The sequence below is a fragment of the Coffea arabica genome, chromosome 8c (assembly GCF_036785885.1).
Source record: "Coffea arabica cultivar ET-39 chromosome 8c, Coffea Arabica ET-39 HiFi, whole genome shotgun sequence".
In the NCBI taxonomy this organism is placed as follows: Eukaryota; Viridiplantae; Streptophyta; class Magnoliopsida; order Gentianales; family Rubiaceae; genus Coffea; species Coffea arabica.
The window spans coordinates 45,611,621-45,629,373 of NC_092325.1; the positions used below are offsets into that span (position 1 = coordinate 45,611,621).

Sequence of the window (17,753 nt, forward strand, 5' to 3'; positions counted from 1 at the left end):
ATCTAACTCAGCTCGAAACCTTTCTAATTTAAGGGGGAAAAAAGGACAAAGATTAGCTGAATGTGAAGTCATAGAAAAGTAAACTAATCACACAGAAATAGAACAAAGGAACTCTGCAAGTTTGTCCAAAATTTTGAGTGGAGGAGATTTTTTTTGAAAAATTTTTGACTGGGCAAGTTTTGTAAAGGATTCCTATGCAATTTGTAGAACGAGCTTTCTGCACCCTCACATTCTGCTTGATGGCGCTTTTCACCATGGGAGAGGATATACTGGAACCTTAAAGGCTTGATGGAAATGCGTTTGACTAAATCAGTTTCATGATGGGGTTCAGCAATTTTGTTTTTTTACCTTGACACGGAAGAGTTGAACCGTAAAAAAACTAGTTTGCTAATCGCATTTGACACCCCTATGTCGAAAAAAAAAAAAAAAAACCCATTTTACACACTCTTGACTTGGAATGCTCATTTAAAAACTTGTAGTATATTATATCTTCTTGTGAAGTTCAATGATCTGTATTTTCACACAAGAGTTAGAGGATACAAAAACTAGTCTGATAAAAATTTGGTTTTACTTCTTAATAAGGAGTTCGCACTTGCTGATCATATATAAGCCCAAAATCATATGAATGTTCAACAGGTCAACTTCTAATTTTGATTCCTGTACATGCAAATTTGACGTTCAATAAGTTAAGAACTGAAAATTTTAACTAGCACTATTTGTTTTACCTCACTATTTCCAATATCGGTCTACCCTGCTTTTACCATACGACATAGTTTCGAGCAACATCGGGGATGCTAGGCTTTGGCATTTCCGGTGAGGAAAGCGCAAGTGCAAGTAACACACTGCCAAAGACAGCAAACTGTCTCCCTGTATTCTGCATCTCCCTGTGAGGAAGAACTCTTCCTCTTCCTCGGTCTGCCACACTGCAATCTGTACTAAGCAGCATACTCTTCTTAATCCAAGTTCGTCGAAAATGCAATACTCTCCTCTTCTCGTTGCCTTCAAAATCCATCCTTGATAAACCTTCAAACTGCCCAAAAAAAAAAAAAATGTATTTCTCGGCTGTGGGTTTGGGTCCCTTTCAGAATAATCCATCACCTACACTTTTTCAGCCCCAACCCTCCATTATTCGTCGGGATTTCTCACTGCACGTCAAATTCCAACTTCAAAAACGTCAAAAGTATTGGAATTGTCCTGTGACAAGTGCAAAAAGAGTTCATTTTTATCATTCTCCTTATACCCTTTTTGGTAAAATCAAAGCAAATTCAAAGGCTTCTGAAAATTTGTATGGTAGTAATGATGAAAAAGATGATTTTGTGACCAGGATTTTGAAGGAAAATCCAAGTCAAGTTGAACCCAGGTATTTGATTGGGAACAAGTTATATACGCTGAAGGAGAAAGAGAATCTGAGCAATAAGAATTTGGATTATGGGGTGGTTGGACTGCTGAAAACCTTAAATTTGAAGTCACTCCTCTCCAAAACAAGATATGAGGGTCAGTTAACTAAGTCTGGGGAGGAGGTGTATTTGAAGGATATTTTGAGGGAGTATAAAGGGAAGCTTTATGTGCCAGAGCAAATCTTTGGTGCGAATTTTTCCGATGAAGAGGAGTTTGAGAAGAATGTAGAGGAGCTGCCCAAGATGAGTATTGAGGATTTCAGGAAATGTATGAAAAGTGATAAGATAAAATTGTTGACTTTCAAGGAAAATCCTGCTTCTCCTTATGGCGTTGGATTCAGGGATTTTGTTGTTGAGTTGAAAGAAATACCGGGTGAAAGGAGTTTGCAGAGAACTAAATGGTTAATATCTTTAATATTGAAAAATTGTGTTTTTCCCCTTTGTTGGATTATGTGTTTTATGATTCTTTTGTTGTTGCGATTTTTTTTGCCAATTCATATTAGGGCAATGAGGCTGGATGAGAGCCAAGCACAAGTTATGTTAGAGCAGTATACTGGACCTCGAAACGAAATAGAAAAGCAAATGATGGTATTCAATCCCTTACTCTTTGTCTTCATTGGATGTATTTTCTCTTGACCTTGAATTCTTGTTAAGTGTTGAAGAAACGTAAATGATGCAAATTAGATTTTCCTTTGTGTATTTCCTTTTGTTCCCTTTGATATCTTACACTAGAAGTAAAGGATGGTTGGAGGTCATGCAGAGTTATTTTTCTTTTGTACTGATTTTTTTTTTTTTTTTCAATTTTCAATGTCGGGAGAAGCTTTTACTGAAGGGTCTTCTATTGCTGTCTTTTGCCTTTGAATAATCTTCCTGTTGTTATCTCTAGTAGAAAGGACATCGTGTTGACAGGAATAAAACAAAAAGTAGTCTTGATAAACGAATGCAGAGTAGATCCTGTTACACTGGAAGTTTGGGATTTTTTAAGGTGTTGAATTGTTATTTGATAATACTTGAAGATTGAATCTGGATTAGAAGCACTAAAAACATGTGTTTTCAGAAACTTAAATGGATAGTAGTCGATAGACAAATGCAGAACATATATGAAGAAGCCAGAGATTAACATCTATCAAGTAAAAAGAATGTGCACATAAGGGTGGAGTAGTTGGTAATTGAGATCACATCTTTAAGGATGTAAATGCTACTTGGATTCACTACAAAAAACCAAGATATAAACTTTAATGGATTTGTTGAAATAAATTGTGTCTATGTTAACCTGTAAACTACCTCAAATGATTTGGCTGTGAGGATGTGTTGAATTTACTTATTGGAAATTCAATATCTTATTACTTTAAATAGAAAAAGATTTCCTCATGTTGATTTGTGTAAGATTGGGGTTAGTAAGCACAGTTCCTACAATTTATTACTACCCAAGAACAAAGTTTCTAGAGCTTGTCCTTCTGAAGAGCGTATGTAATAATTTTGTGAGTTGGAGAATCTTCTGTTTCTGTTCACACTTAGCTTACTTCTGGATCTTTTGTGCAGTCTTTTGTAGGGAAATTGCCAGAATATCCTCATCCCATAGCGTCTAAAATATCAAGTAGGGTGATGGTAGAACTTGGAGTGTTGACTGCTGTCATGACTGCAGCTGCCATAGTCGTTGGTGGATTCCTTGCTTCAGCAGTGTTTGCTGTGACCAGCTTCATCTTTGCTGTAGCTGTCTATGTAGTGTGGCCTGTTGTGAAACCATTTCTCAAGTTCTTTTTTGGTATCATTTTTGGTGTTCTAGAAAGAGTGTGGGAAAATTTTTTAGATTTTTTCACTGATGGAGGGTTTTTCTCCAAGTTGTACGAAGTTTATACTTTTGGTGGTGTTTCCGCCAGTATTGAAATGCTAAAACCGATACTACTTGTATTTGGCACTATGGTTATTCTCCTCCGTTTTACTCTATCAAGAAGACCGAAAAACTTCAGAAAGTGGGTGAGAATTGCATCCTCTGACTTTTGATGAAACCGTTAATGAATGCTTACCTAATTGATTAACGTTTTCATATTTCCTCCTTTACGTGTAGGATATATGGCAAGGCATTGAATTCTCTCAGTCTAAACCACAAGCCCGTGTGGATGTTAGTTTCTCTCTCACATTTTATTCTTCTTTCCCTTGTCATCATCACTTCGTAAGCGATGAAAGCGTTCAATCATTGATTTTGTTCCTTCAGGGTTCAACTGGAGTTTTGTTTAGTGATGTGGCTGGAATTGATGAAGCGGTAGACGAGCTCCAGGAGGTAGGCTGTTATTGTACTGGTTAAAACTTCATAGAATCTCTTTATTGTTGACTTGTTTAAGAAGAAAATCTATTTTTTAAGTTATGAATTGATGTGTTTCATTTTTAGTTGGCAATTAAGCGAATTTCTCACTCTGTTTCTTCTGGCTAGTTGGTAAGATACCTGAAGAATCCAGAATTGTTTGATAAAATGGGGATAAAACCTCCACATGGAGTACTTCTAGAAGGTCCTCCTGGATGCGGAAAGGTCAGTCATCTGTTTTAAGGATTAGACTTAAAAGTTTTGGAGGGGTAATCCTGTGGGTCATTTTGAATATGTAAATTCTTTTTCTTCAGACATTAGTTGCAAAAGCTATAGCTGGTGAAGCTGGAGTTCCATTTTATCAAATGGCTGGCTCTGAATTTGTTGAGGTTTTAGTTGGTGTTGGTTCTGCCCGCATCAGGGATTTATTCAAGAGAGCCAAGGTGCATACTTACCATTACATGCTCTTTTTATAGGGTTTTGGTTTTTATATAGACTTGTTCTTCAGGTTATGAATTTTTAGTAGCATGTGGACATTTCGATTAGAGGTGAAGTATACTTGACGGAAATCTTATAGGGTGTTAGAGTAGTTGGAATCAGAGCGATGAAGGTACACTAAATGTTCTTATATGGAATGTACCATCTGAATTTTCTGGATAGCCCTGATTAGAAAGGTAAACAATTCTTTAGTCATAGTATATCACTTGGCAGTCTAAGCTATGTTTGTTAGTGCTAGGCTACAGCAAGCTTCATACTGCTACGCTAGTCCCTTTGACAATAATACCCTGTTGTTTTATAGGTTTTTTGTAGTATTTTGAGGGTACTTATGTTAATATTTAGATATATGCTATAATATGGCAGGATAGATGTATGCTGAAGAATACCATGATCTCTTTTACAGGTAAATAAGCCCTCGGTCATTTTTATTGATGAAATAGACGCGCTGGCTACAAGGTAGCTATTATCATAGCAGAGAAAATGTGTTTGTCTATACAAAGCCACTGAATTTATTTATTTTATTTTTTTATGCTAACAGTTGTTCTCTATCTGAAACAAGAATACGGATGACTTTTGAACTGCCCTTTTGTCCATTTTCTAATAAATAGGCGTCAAGGAATTTTTAGTGAATCGACCGACCACCTGTACAATGCAGCCACCCAGGAAAGAGAAACTACGTTGAATCAGTTGTTGATAGAACTAGATGGGTTTGATACTGGAAAAGGAGTCATATTTTTGGGTGCTACAAACAGGAGGGATTTGTTAGATCCGGCTCTTCTTCGTCCTGGTCGATTTGATCGTAAGGTTTGTATATGTTTCTGATTTTGAATGTAGAATTGTCTGGACAAGGGTGTTTGGGCCAACTAGCAAAACTACATTTAGCTAAATGTACTAGGTCCTGTCTTTTTGTTTAGAAACTTCCAAAACACCAATTAAATGACTTTCTTTGGCATTAATCTCTTAGAGGAACATTAATATGTTATGAATTGGATCGGATTTTATGGTTTTTTTGTTTTTGTTTTTGTTTTGCCTTTTTTTTTGTGATGTTGGATTCTCATTCATTGGTTCTCCAACATTCTTCTCCAGTATGGTAGGCTATTAATGGATATTTCCATTTCTATGTAGATAAGAATCCGCCCTCCGAATGCAAAAGGAAGACTGGACATTCTAAAAGTTCATGCACGTAGAGTAAAAATTTCAGAAACTGTTGATTTGGCGAGTTATGCCAAAAACTTACCAGGTAACTCTTTCTTTCTTTTTTTCTTCTCCTTCTGCAAGGTTCTGTCTGGTTTGTTTCCTTATGAAGTTAGCTGTTGATTGTTTGATGATTGGCACGGCAAACAGCTCTATATTTCCTTGGTCGTCATGGGAGTTTTTTTTCCACTTCTGCTGCCAATTACTTGTAGGGTAAAAGAAATGGGTTACTGATCTTCTATAGTTGATGTCTTCTTGTACTAGTTAATATGGACAATACTTACATATTTAGGATGGACGGGTGCAAAGCTGGCACAGCTTCTCCAGGAGGCAGCTCTTGTGGCAGTTAGGAAAGGGCACAGCTCAATTATTCAGTCAGATCTGGATGATGCAGTAGACCGTCTTACAGTAGGACCCAGACGAGTTGGATTTGAGCTGGGTCATCAGGGACAATGTCGTCGAGCTACTACTGAGGTAGGAACTGCTCTGACTTCTCACCTGCTAAGGCGTTTAGAGAATGCTCAAGTGGAACGTTGTGACCGTGTCTCAATTATTCCCCGTGGACAGGTAATATTTTATAGATCAAATTCTCCTTTTTCTTTTTTCATTTTAACTCTGATCTCCCTTGTAAAAATTGCCAATAATGCTGGGGGCAGCTTCACTATTAATGGTCCTATTCTTGTCTGTTTTAGTTCATTGACCAAACTGCCTTATTCAACTCTTTTAATACAATAATTTGGTCTGTCATGTGAGGTGTACTTTATCCTATTCTTGATATATTTATTTTCCTGCTATATGATTCATGCAGACTTTGTCCCAAGTTGTGTTCCATCGCCTTGACGATGAGTCGTACATGTTTGAGCGACGGCCACAGTTGGTGCACCGCCTTCAGGTCTGAACCTAAAGTAACTAGAATGTTTTCCTTCTCTTTTATCCCTCTTTAAGCTGGATTGCTATGTTGACGGTGTGCTTGCAAAGGTTCTACTTGGAGGAAGAGCTGCAGAAGAGCTCATTTTTGGTCGGGATACATCAAGAGCATCAGTTAACTACCTTGCTGATGCATCTTGGCTTGCTCGTAAGATAATAACTATGTAGGTATTTGTTGGATCTCAATTTCAGTGTCCAACTGCTTGTATTACCAGCCTAGTTACTTCATTTCTATTCTGACAGATGGAATTTGGAGACTCCCATGGTCATACACGGGGAACCTCCTCCTTGGAGGAAAAGTCCGAAGTTTGTTGGTCCACGCCTTGACTTTGAAGGATCACTGTATGATGATTATGGCCTGATTGAGCGCCCTGTCAACTTCAATTTGGATGATGAAATTGCAAGGAGGACAGAAGAGTTAATGCGTGAGATGTATGCCATGACTCTTGCTCTGCTGAAAAGGCATCAAGCTGCTTTATTTAAAACTGTAAAGGTATGTTGTGGTCCACAATGTGTGGACGTGTGATTAAAATCTTTTAACACTGTCAATGATGTTATCTTGTGCAATTAGATGGTGGAAAAGGTGATTTATTATACTCTTCCAAAATTTTAAGAATCGCATCTGGGCGGAATGTTGGGAAAGCTCATTCATGCGGATTCAATTCGTGATCTATTTTTCTTACTGTGCCTGCTTGGCATTGCATGGGACCTAGTTTAACTTGTGATCTTTGGAACACAAAACTTGCTCATTAGCTGCCAGAAATGTAAATTTTGCAGCAATGTATACAACAATTGTGGAACAGATGGGTGGTTTCCTGCAGTTTACTCTGACGTGTCCCAGTGGTGTACTGAATCCTTGCCCTTTGCTTTGCAGGTTCTTCTTAATCAGAAAGAGATTAGCGGAGAGGAAATTGACTTTATCCTTGATAGTTATCCACCGCACACGCCCATAAATCTTATCTTAGAGGAGGGAGATCCTGGAAGCCTTCCCTTCTTCAGCCAAAAGCAAAAGCAGGATACAGAATTGGAGTACAGCTTATTATCCTCGTGAAGAGAGACTAAAACTAGAGATTTGGCAAGTTGTGATCTTTCTTTTGATTACTTCTGGATTGGATTGCATACGTGCAGTGCAAGAGCAATGCCGCTGAAGCTTTGCGAGATCAGGGTTTCAAAATTTTTGTCGTGCCCTATAGATGCCTGGCAAAGGGAATTGTATGATAAGGTCAAAATGTCTTGCATCTTTGGGTTCTCTGCTGCTGAGCAGCATTTTTGCAGTCTGTAAAGCACAGTTGAGAGGCAAAATTAGTGCACTACTTCGCACTTACGAACTGATTTTGATCAGTGATCTTCATGCAATACTTCCTTCTTCCATTTATTTGCATTCGTTACCGATTAAAATTTGAGACTGCTACCGAAAACAAGAAGCTAGATTATCCCGTGTCCCGTTATTCCTTGGATCTGCCAGTTGAAAATTGGTGGGATAGGCAAGAATGGAGGTATTTGAATTTGGGATGGATCGAGTCATTTTTCTGCCTCAGATTGTTAGATTAACATTTCTTTTTATATGTTTGTCTTTTTCTTGTTTTGACTGAAGAAATTTGTTCCAGTCTTTGGTAAGACTGGTAATTAAAGCTATTACAGGACTACTGCAGTACTAAACAAATTTGTATTTTTCTTTTCTTTTTGAGGGAATATTATCAATATTTTTTTTTCCTTTTTGAGCGCATTGGTCAGTTTTCCATATCTGGTCGAAGGGTATCTCAGTGTTCAAACTTCAGAGTCCCATCTCCTGCCGATTTAACAAGTCTACTTTTATTTTTGGGATAATTTCAGAAACCTCTCCTGAGATTTCTGACAATTTCACTAATCTCCCCGAAAGTTTGTAAAATTGCACAAATCTCTTTTGAAAATAAGGTTTGATAATAAAATTAGTTCAATTAGAAAAAGTACTTTTAAGAAGAGAGGTGAAACTTTTATTTCATAAATACCCCTTATGCATGTATATAAGTTGTATTAATAAAAGAATAAAATCAATTAATACGTACATTTCATTACTTAAAAAGTTCGCATTTAATAAATTAGACAACACAAATAAGTAATGAAACTACAAATAATAACAAGATTTGACAAAATAGAATAGTCATCTCTTTCGATATGATGTTTCCTGTAATTCTTGTAACAGAAAATTTTTTTGAATTTTACCTTTCTTTTCCCTCCTTTCTCCATTAGATATATCAATTGATGTTATTTTGTAAATACAAATCATCGTTCATCATTAAAGAAATTTTTAAAAGTTATTTTCATTAATTAGTTACTAATAGTTAATTAGTGCTTTAATTATTTAATCGTTAGATATTAATAAAGGGGAATAAAGAGAAAAGAATGGCAAAATTCAAAAAATTTATTGTTTAAAATCACAAGAATCATAGTAAACATCATGTCAAAAGTGATGACTAGTATATTTTTGTTGAATCTGGTGATCATTAGTGTAGTTTTGTTGCTTATTTGTGTTGTTTAATTTATTAAATGTGAACTTTTTGAGTGATGAAATGTATGTATTAATTGTTTTTACCTTTTAATTATATTTATTCTTTTACTAATATAACTTATATACACGTATAAGGTGTATTTATGTAATAAAAGTCTCATATCTCTTCTTAAAAGTACTTTTGAATGTTTATTTTTTCTAAATGGATTAATTTTGTTATCAAAACCTTAACCTCATAGGAGGTTTGTGTAAGTTTACAAATTTTAGGGGGGGCTAATGAAATTGTCAGAAATCTCATGGAAGGTTTCTAAAATTATCCCTATAATTTTCTTGTAATCTTCAAGTTTCCCAATTTCCTTCATGAAATGCATTTGCTTGAAAATATTAGTATTTAAGTAAAGTAGACCTAAGAGAAAAGTTTCCCAATTTCCTTGATGAATGCATTTGGTTAAAAATATTATTTAAGTCGAGCAAACCTAAGAGAATAAATACAGGGATAATTTCAAAAACTTCCCTTGAGGTTTTTCTCGAGATTTTAAAAATTTAAAAGATCTCCTACATCATAAAATTGGGCCCCAATGCAGTAATACTTACACCAAACCTAGTAAAATGACTACTTACAAGGTGTTTTGGCAATTATGTGGACTTAATCAATTAAATTAGTAGTTAACCGAATAAATAGAAATTATCACAATTCAGAACTAAGAAAAAATTTCTAATTTGTCATTAGAAAAAGGCGCCAATTTTTAAAATAATCACAATTTTGAATTAAAAATTTCCAGACTTGCAATTAATATAGGAATATTTGTTCCTGGTGTTGAATAATGTTAGTGAATTCCAAGATCCACCTTTAAGGATTGAGACTACCATATTTTGTTATTTTAATTTGTGGTTGAAATTAGTTTGGCTTCTTGCTATGTCTTTAGTGATTCTATATTGATTCTTGGATCTAAACCCTTTGGAATTTGATCTCCAATTTGTTGTTGTTGTTGCCGGTATACAAGTGTTCTTCGAAGTAGTTGTTGCAAATAGTTGCAAAAGCTTGAAGTTGATGCCTTGCATTTGCCAACGTTTTGCAATTATACCTCTTGGCTTTTAATTTTATTAAAATAATATACGTTTTTGCATTAGATTAACTAACTAAGGCATTTTTGAAATTACATTATTGTATTCTCTCTTCTGAACTAATTATTTATTTTTTTTTATTTTATTCTTTGAATTAGGCTTGCTTGACCTGTTACACGTCAACCTTTTTCTAGAAGAGGTGTCTGCAATTTTTAAAACTTTGAGGGAGGCCAGTGTAACTTTTAGAAACCGCATGGGAGGTTTTCAAAATTATTCCATAGCTATATCAAGAAGTGAAAGGGGAAAAGAAAAGGACCAATATAGGAACAAGTGTGGGGACGTAAAAAAACACCGAAGTAGATGACAACAAGCACACAAGTTGTTGTTTCCGCTAATTTGGGAGTTCTCTGCAATTCGTCACCACAAAACCCATAAATATTCTCAAAACTGCATCATCGCCAACAACATCGACACTTACGTAACCCAAATTGAGTGAAAAAAAGCTTATATCATTTTTGCTTTTTTACTTTTTGATTTATGAACTTTGAAAAGTAAGAAGTAGAAAACAGACGGGCTGCTGGGAATTTTGGCAAGCGTTAATGAAACAGTGAGAAAGGGCATTATGAGAGGGAGATGAAGGGATATTGCCATGGAGATCCCGCCAACGTAGAGCTTCCAAATGAAGGTCACCCCGTCAAGCAGAAGAGTCTGCCATTATTCTTTTCAGTTTTGTGTATTGTTGTCTTGTTCTGCTCAAAATTTCGCGTCGCCGGTAATGATGAAGGTATAATATTTCTTCTTTCTCTGTTATACACTTAAGAATTGGATCTTTTCTGTAATGCCGTTATCTTGTTTTCTTTCTTGACTATCTATCTTCCTTTTTTTTTTTACCCGAGTTGTTAAATATGACTTCATTGTGCAGCCCGAGTCCTTACTTGCAAAATTTGGGAACTCATTTAGTGAATGCTAATACCAGTTAAGTTGGTTTTTGTTGAATTAGTGAATGCTTCTTTGCTAGTGTAGAAAGCTTTGCTAGTCTTTAATTTTCATTTTGGCTTGCTTTTATTCTGACGTTTAAACTGGAATCTCTTTTGATAAGATCTTTCACATTTTCCTTTTTCCTTTTCTGCTAAAAATAATATTTTTTATGGCATAAAGGCTAATGGAGCTTGCCTTTACAAAATTGTTCAAGATTGCTCCTTCAACTGATTAAATAGATCTCGAATTCAGTCTTAGTTTATTTTTAAAGCCCTGCTGGACAAGCATAAATCTTGGAATTTTTTACTCTGACTCGAATACTAATCAACTCAAGTTTGAACAAAATTTAAAGCTAGGATGAAAAAAATTCAGATCAAGTTTGATCAGTAGGCTTGTTTTACCATTGATCACCTGTAGGTCTTCAACTTGGTTTTTGGTTCAATTACCAAGTTAGGCTGTCAGTGGAAGTTGACCAATTTTTCCAACTGAGAATGAAAAAAAGGGCTTAAACTTTGCTTCTGAGATGTTAGGTTTGATGTTGCACTGGGGAGTAATTTGGCAATTTTATGTATGTTCTTGTTCAACTGTTGTAGTTGACGTGGGATTTATGCAGGAAAGCTGCTTGCTTATAATGAGAGCACGAGTAACTTCACTGATTGCAACAATAAGCTGTCAAATTGTACCTCTCCGCTTGTAGAAAATGAGATTAAGACTTATGCAAAATGCATGCCAGTGGAGTTTAATGTATGTGTAATTACTGATAATTCTTCCATCCATGACGATCATTGGAAAAAGCTGGAGTACTCACCTCGGAAAATTAGTCGACTGGAGGAGGTAATCTCTAGTGCTTTGGGAGACTCCAAATGCTCGTGTGAAGTAAAACATCTGGAAATACATGAAGAAAATAGATCACAACAGTTGGAGAATGGAATAACTCATCTAGCTTATCCCAATCTGGAGGATTTCAGAAATATGACAGGGCAAAGTAAGGGCTCAAGTTCTCCAAGTCAGCTAATAAATGTCACCCAACGACTTGAGCCTGATGGAAAACCATACAATTATGCTGCAGCATCCAAGGGTGCTAAAGTGGTTGCTCATAATAAGGAAACAAATGGTGCAAGTAATGTACTGGGGAAGGATCATGATAAATATCTTCGAAACCCTTGTTCAGTTGGGGGGAAGTTCTTCGTGATTGAGCTTGCTGATGAGACTCTGGTTGATGCTGTCAAAATTGCAAATTTTGAGCATTATTCTGCTAACTTTAAAGAGTTTGAGCTATCTGGAAGTTTAGTTTACCCGACAGAGACATGGACTTCATTAGGGACTTTTGTAGCTGCAAATGTCAAGCATGCCCAGTGTTTCAAGTTGCCTGAACCAAAATGGGTCAGGTACTTGAAGCTGAGTTTACTCAGTCATTATGGATCAGAATTTTACTGCACTCTAAGTCTTGTGGAGGTGTATGGTGTTGATGCCATCGAGCAGATGCTTGAGGATCTTATTGTGACTTCTAAGGAGTCTCCAACAAATGCATTGCCCAATCGAAATTCAACAGCATCTTTAAGAGTACCAGACCCTGGTTCCAGCAACAATCAAGTAGACGATGTTGTTCAAAGTGTTGTTGAGCCTGCGGGCAAGGCTATAGATAGTGTTAAAGAGGAAGTTAGCATAGATATGCCAAGGAAATCAGCAACCATTAGTAGCAGTCCTGATCCCATCCTGAATGTTAGGCAACAGCCTAATGGAAGAGTTCATGCTGATGCTGCTGTAAAGATTTTATTACAGAGAGTGAGATCACTGGAGTTGAACCTGTCTGTGCTGGAGGAGTACATCAAAGAGCTGAACAGAAGGCAGGGGAACATTCTTCCTGACCTTGAGAAAGAAATGGTTAAAATTTCACTGCTTCTGGAGAGCAGTAAATTGGAGATAAAATATCTCTTGGAATGGAAGGGAACCATGGTAAGCACGACTACAGACTGATATTTGGAGAGGAATTTCTGCACTCATTAACTTTCTAACTTTAATTCTTTTTGCAGGAGAAAGGAATTACTGACCTTGAATCATGGAAAGCTACTATAGCAGCCCAGTTGGATTTGTTGATCCAAGAAAATGGCCTTCTAAGGTTGGACTTAGTATTGTGCAACCTATTCTTGCTCATGTTCTTTTTCTGATTTTTTGTTTATTCTTTGATGTATATTTTACATGTTCACTAAGGAGAAGGCTTTAACTGTTTTCGAAGTTATTACTGCTATAAAGATTAGACATGAGAATTTGAGAATGAAGAAATTCAAATGCTATTGATGTGGCATTATCTTCAAAATTTGTTGTTGAATATGCATTAGATGTATCATCGAATGATTTTTCATTATCTATTCTACAAACTAGATATAGGTACATGGTGCATCATATTTATTATATCAACACTGCTGTTTTCAAACTCTTTATAGTCCATGGAGAGCCTTATGGTTTGAAGAGAGTGGCATGCTTCTCTGAAATTATATTCAGTAGAAAACAGATTTAAAACAGCCAAGTGAGTGCAGAAAACAATTTTATTTCATGAAGGTGTAATGCAAATCCTTCTGTACCCAGAACTTCTTCAGATGATAAAAGTAGAATTTAGGGGTCCCAAAAGGTTGGTAACGGCAGATAGTTCATATAGTTCAAATACGAGTTATCTTTGGTTCTGCTACTAGTAAACAAATAAAATTATGGTCATTTGGTTCTTTGCACTTATATCCATTGAATTCAGTTTTAGCTCAGCGGATGGAAAAATCTAGTGTAACGTTTATGTCAACACTGTGTAGAACAATTTTCTCGGGTGATGCTAGACGCTTGCTCGCTGCTGAAAGAATTTGAATGTCCATCTGTTGAAAATTTTCTGATAGACATGTTTGTAAAACACCATAACCTTACCACGTCAAAGCTCTGTGTGATCAATGTTCTGCATTTGCTAAAAGAGAAGAATTGATGCTTTGGTCACTCTTCAAGTCCTGTGAGAAGAAAGAAACTTGGTGATTGATCCTTGTAAAGGAGCTGCTTTGCTTCTAGAGCATTAGCTGATTATCTGCTAATCCACTTGTAGTAGAAGTAGCTCATTTGGAATTCGGATTAGCATTCTTAATATGGGTTTCATTCTATCTTTGGAGAAGATATACCTACCTTTTGTTTGATTTCCAGTTGATTTCTTTCTCGCTTTTCTTACCTCAAATTAAATTTGCAGATTAGATGTCGAACAGGTCACAAAAGATCAAGCGAGTCTGGAAAAGAAGGAAATCGCGGTTTTAGCAATAAGCTTCTCATTTGCATGTGCTGCAGTTCTACACTTAGTTTTGAGTAGGAGTTTGACGATTTTTAGAGGCTCTAGCCCAGACGAGATCCCTCATGCTAGCACTAGTAGTAGCAGAGGATGGATTGTGATCCTTCTTAGTAGCGGTTTGACCATATTGATCATCTTACTTTAACGTTAGCTTTGTAAATACAGAGGCACGTGCCTCTTTTTGTTTTTGTAACGTTGTTGCTTTTGTCAGGTCAGTTTAAGCATTATATATATATCAGACAAATTTGTCTACTTTTTTTCCCCCATTTTTGAAAGCGAAATATTGCAAAACTAGTACTCGTAGTAATTAATCCACCTAAACGGAGCAAAAAAAATAAATAATAGTACAAAGTATGCTGCTGCATAGTAAGGGAAAAAGATAAGATTTTGCAATTTCATTTGCAAGCTCGAGCCACAAGTCCAGTTGAGCGAAAAAAGAAGGGGAGGAGAAAGGAGCTTTTCCAAGGTGATGATCTTGAGAACATCCATATGGGCAGCTGTTCACTTTGGGATTAACAATAGTTAGGGATGGATTTAGCTGAAGTTAATTAAGGTCTCGTTTGGAGGTGGAATGTTTTATAAAAAAACACTTCTTGAAGTACTTGAATTTGTCTTTTTCTTTTTTTTAAACGCACCATAACCTCAAACTGAGCCTCAATATTGAGGCCGTATTTAAAAGCAATTTGAAGTCTTTTATGCTATTTCGCATTCTAATAAAACAAACAAGTCCAAGTAATAGATAGACGCATATATTTCTAAATCATAAAGTTTTTTTTTTTTTTCAACAGAAGAACACAACTCACACACACAACACGTAAAGTAACTCCACAGCAATAGTCAAAAGGTACCAACTTTTGACTACCACTGAGGACCCTAAATACTGAAGATGCAAACCACATCCTACCCATGTGGGAACTAGAGGGGAAGGGAAAGGGAACACTCAGACGATTCTAAATCATAAAGTTAGCCCAAGGTTTTAAGTAACCATTTGGCATTGGACCCTTTACGCTGCAACCGTACATTACAAATTTGTCCAAACAGGTGTGACTTAATTATCATGAATATTTTATGTCATTATCAGAAATGTGCATATATCTCTCAATATCATACCGCCGTTTTAAATTTTCCCTAATTAACTCCACCCAATTTACTCAGAAAATAAAAAGAGGAATCCACCTCCATAACTCCTCAAGTCCTTCCCCATTAATAAATAAACTAGTGTGAATACCCGTGCTACGCACGGTGCTGACATTATTAAAAAAAATAAAATGGTGAACAAATAAAGGTGAAAAAATTGAACCAACAAAATTTAAATGTAATATCTGTTTAACAATAGTTTGAAATATAATAGAATGTGTATATCATTCAAGAACTGTCTTTTTTCGAAAGATGGATCCTGAAAAAAAAATTAAAATTTATATTAAAAAAAGGAATGATATATTTCTACAAATAAATGTAATTGAATGTTGTTAAAATGAAATACTTACAAATACTAAGCATTCGATTTGATAATCTTTCTTGAAGGTGCGAACACTCTTCACACCAATCCACTTTTAGTACGAAAGCCAAAATTGATGATTTAATTAACTATGTTGAATTTTGTGGAGTGTGTATTACAAATGAAAATGCACGATCTTTGACGATATAAAAAACTGTATATTTACCATGATCACGCAAAAGTATTGGTGATGCGGATGGCTGTCGAACTTAAAGAGAGGCAATATTTTCATTTCTTTGATCTAGAAAATATATATATTAAATAAAAAATAAATAGTTTTTGTATTTATTTTATGTGTAGTAAGTGATACATTGTATGAGAATTGTTAACAAAAAAATACAATAGTTATATAGAAGTAGTATCAATAAAATTTAATATAATTGTGTTGTAATCAAATGAAAATTACGCACCAATAGAATTGTTATTAGCACCCATAGTTAATGAAATAATCCCTATATAAATATATTTTGGTACATGTAGACCCCCCAAACCCCGCAAAATCAACCACCACTTATTGAAAATAAACCAATAAATGCACTAAAATGCCTCCCATCTATACCTCAAATTGCACTTTAACCCACGAATTTTGTGCGAAATTATTTCTCTAATTGTTTTTGTCCTTTTCGATTTTTTCACATGTCGCTAACTGATTCATTCCCTCTGCTATCACTTATATATTAAAATCAAATTTTAATATTAAATAAAAAGGAATGTATTAGTTTATAATATGTTCATAATGTAGATAAATTATTAAATTTGGAAAAGGGCGTATGTTCTTATATGCTTCTTTTCTTTTCTTTTTTTTTGGAAAATGAGTTTGTTCTTGTAGGTTTTTTTTTTATTTTTTGGATACAGAATTATTTTTCAAAGATTTTGGTTCGTAGTCCCTACTATGTTTAAACCATCTTTTAATATCCAATTCAATATTGTCTTTTAATTTGGCAGCTTCTATAATTTTTAATTTATTCTTTTGGTTTAAGTTCAGTTAGAATTCGGAATTTTTCAAATACAAAAAAAAATCAGATTTTTTTTAAAAAAATCACCGTCTTAAGTCAGGTAGAGCGTGTTTTTTCTAATCCAATGGATGCAAAAATAAAAAAAATACAAAAAATGAAGGTAATATTGTGATTCAAACTCTAAAAAGTAGGATACCATCTTTCAAGAAATTTCATGCCTTATTTAGCATCTCAAAAAGATGCAACACATAACAGTTATTTGAATGCTAATAAACTCTCTTTCTACCAATTTTGAAAGCCCACCCATTAAAAATAGAGTGAAAATTATTGCAGTCAATGCAGAGAGAAAATGATAGAAAAAAGAAAGGCTAGAATGCAATTTTGCCAAAAGAATTTCTGACGAAATTAAAAATTAATCCAATTTTAATAATGGACGTATAGTGCCTTAATTATTAGTAGTATCTGAATTATTTTTCTCTAATTATAAACCATTTTTAATTATTTTTTATTATCAAAAAATATTTTTTTATTTCATGCACGATCATTTTTGGAATAAAATTGTGAAAATAACTATCATAACACCTTTTTTATGTGATAAATGTGCAATAAAAAATAATTAAAAAAATTTCAGTAATACAAACAAATAAATTTTTATAATATATAATTTATGTTAGAAATAGTAAAACCCTTAATCATGAACCTATACCATCCGCAATTATATAAGCAAGCAATACCTTTATGTTAGAAATGTGATTGTGATTTTGTGTTTATACTTTATCCTACTATTGACTATCTTTGTTTTACAGTGTAACAATAAGCAAACAACCGTTCATAGGATTTTGTAAAAAAATTTTAGAAATAATGGATGATCAGAAAATCAATGCAATATCATTCATGACAAAAAGCAAAGCAAAAGCAAAACATACTTAAAAGGCAGAGGGGACCGACCTGAAAAATTAATTTGGCAAGAATATACTTCCAATTCTCCACAAGAAAGTTGAGTTCTGCTGAAGTCTCTGCACATAATATCTTCCACTATTGCTCATAAAAGAAACAAAATTAATATATTTACAAAATGAATAGAGAACCAAAAACAAATAAGAAACAGAGAGAGAGTGTGGGAGTGAGATAGTGGGA

At 34.9% G+C, this 17,753-nt stretch overlaps 2 protein-coding genes across 3 annotated transcripts; both read left to right on the plus strand.

Moving 5' to 3' along the window:
* Positions 1 to 744: 744 nt before the first annotated feature.
* On the plus strand, positions 745 to 7,689 carry LOC113706972 (probable inactive ATP-dependent zinc metalloprotease FTSHI 1, chloroplastic). 2 transcript variants are annotated; one of them, XR_003452138.2, is made up of 15 exons: positions 745 to 1,798; positions 1,901 to 1,985; positions 2,940 to 3,374; positions 3,466 to 3,519; positions 3,613 to 3,678; positions 3,829 to 3,924; positions 4,014 to 4,142; positions 4,601 to 4,653; positions 4,806 to 5,001; positions 5,323 to 5,437; positions 5,684 to 5,958; positions 6,200 to 6,283; positions 6,370 to 6,466; positions 6,562 to 6,811; positions 7,193 to 7,689. XR_003452138.2 is itself a non-coding variant. In XM_027229091.2 (15 exons), exons 1-15 carry the CDS (start codon positions 1,050 to 1,052, stop codon positions 7,367 to 7,369), a joined length of 2,877 nt encoding a protein of 958 aa, XP_027084892.1. In that variant the 5' UTR covers positions 748 to 1,049; the 3' UTR covers positions 7,370 to 7,689. The 2 variants fall into 2 exon arrangements, 1 of the variants encoding a protein (XP_027084892.1); XM_027229091.2 differs by having other exon boundaries at positions 748 to 1,798; positions 6,370 to 6,482.
* A 2,510-nt stretch (positions 7,690 to 10,199) lies between these two features.
* LOC113705544 (SUN domain-containing protein 5-like) lies at positions 10,200 to 14,414 on the plus strand. Its single transcript, XM_027227435.2, has 4 exons — positions 10,200 to 10,655; positions 11,463 to 12,805; positions 12,883 to 12,968; positions 14,067 to 14,414. Exons 1-4 carry the CDS (start codon positions 10,505 to 10,507, stop codon positions 14,305 to 14,307), a joined length of 1,821 nt encoding a protein of 606 aa, XP_027083236.1. The 5' UTR covers positions 10,200 to 10,504; the 3' UTR covers positions 14,308 to 14,414.
* The last annotated feature ends 3,339 nt before the right edge of the window (positions 14,415 to 17,753 follow it).

Excerpts from the sequence above, each read along its gene's own strand:
- LOC113706972 (XM_027229091.2), top strand. The coding sequence starts at position 1,050 with ATGTATTTCTCGGCTGTGGGTTTGGGTCCCTTTCAGAATAATCCATCA. Across the intron at positions 3,375-3,465 it reads CGAAAAACTTCAGAAAGTGG|GATATATGGCAAGGCATTGA; the intron begins GTGAGAATTGCA and ends CTTTACGTGTAG. Across the intron at positions 3,679-3,828 it reads CGGTAGACGAGCTCCAGGAG|TTGGTAAGATACCTGAAGAA; the intron begins GTAGGCTGTTAT and ends TCTTCTGGCTAG.
- LOC113705544 (XM_027227435.2), top strand. The coding sequence starts at position 10,505 with ATGAAGGGATATTGCCATGGAGATCCCGCCAACGTAGAGCTTCCAAAT. Across the intron at positions 10,656-11,462 it reads CGTCGCCGGTAATGATGAAG|GAAAGCTGCTTGCTTATAAT; the intron begins GTATAATATTTC and ends GGATTTATGCAG. Across the intron at positions 12,969-14,066 it reads CAAGAAAATGGCCTTCTAAG|ATTAGATGTCGAACAGGTCA; the intron begins GTTGGACTTAGT and ends TTAAATTTGCAG.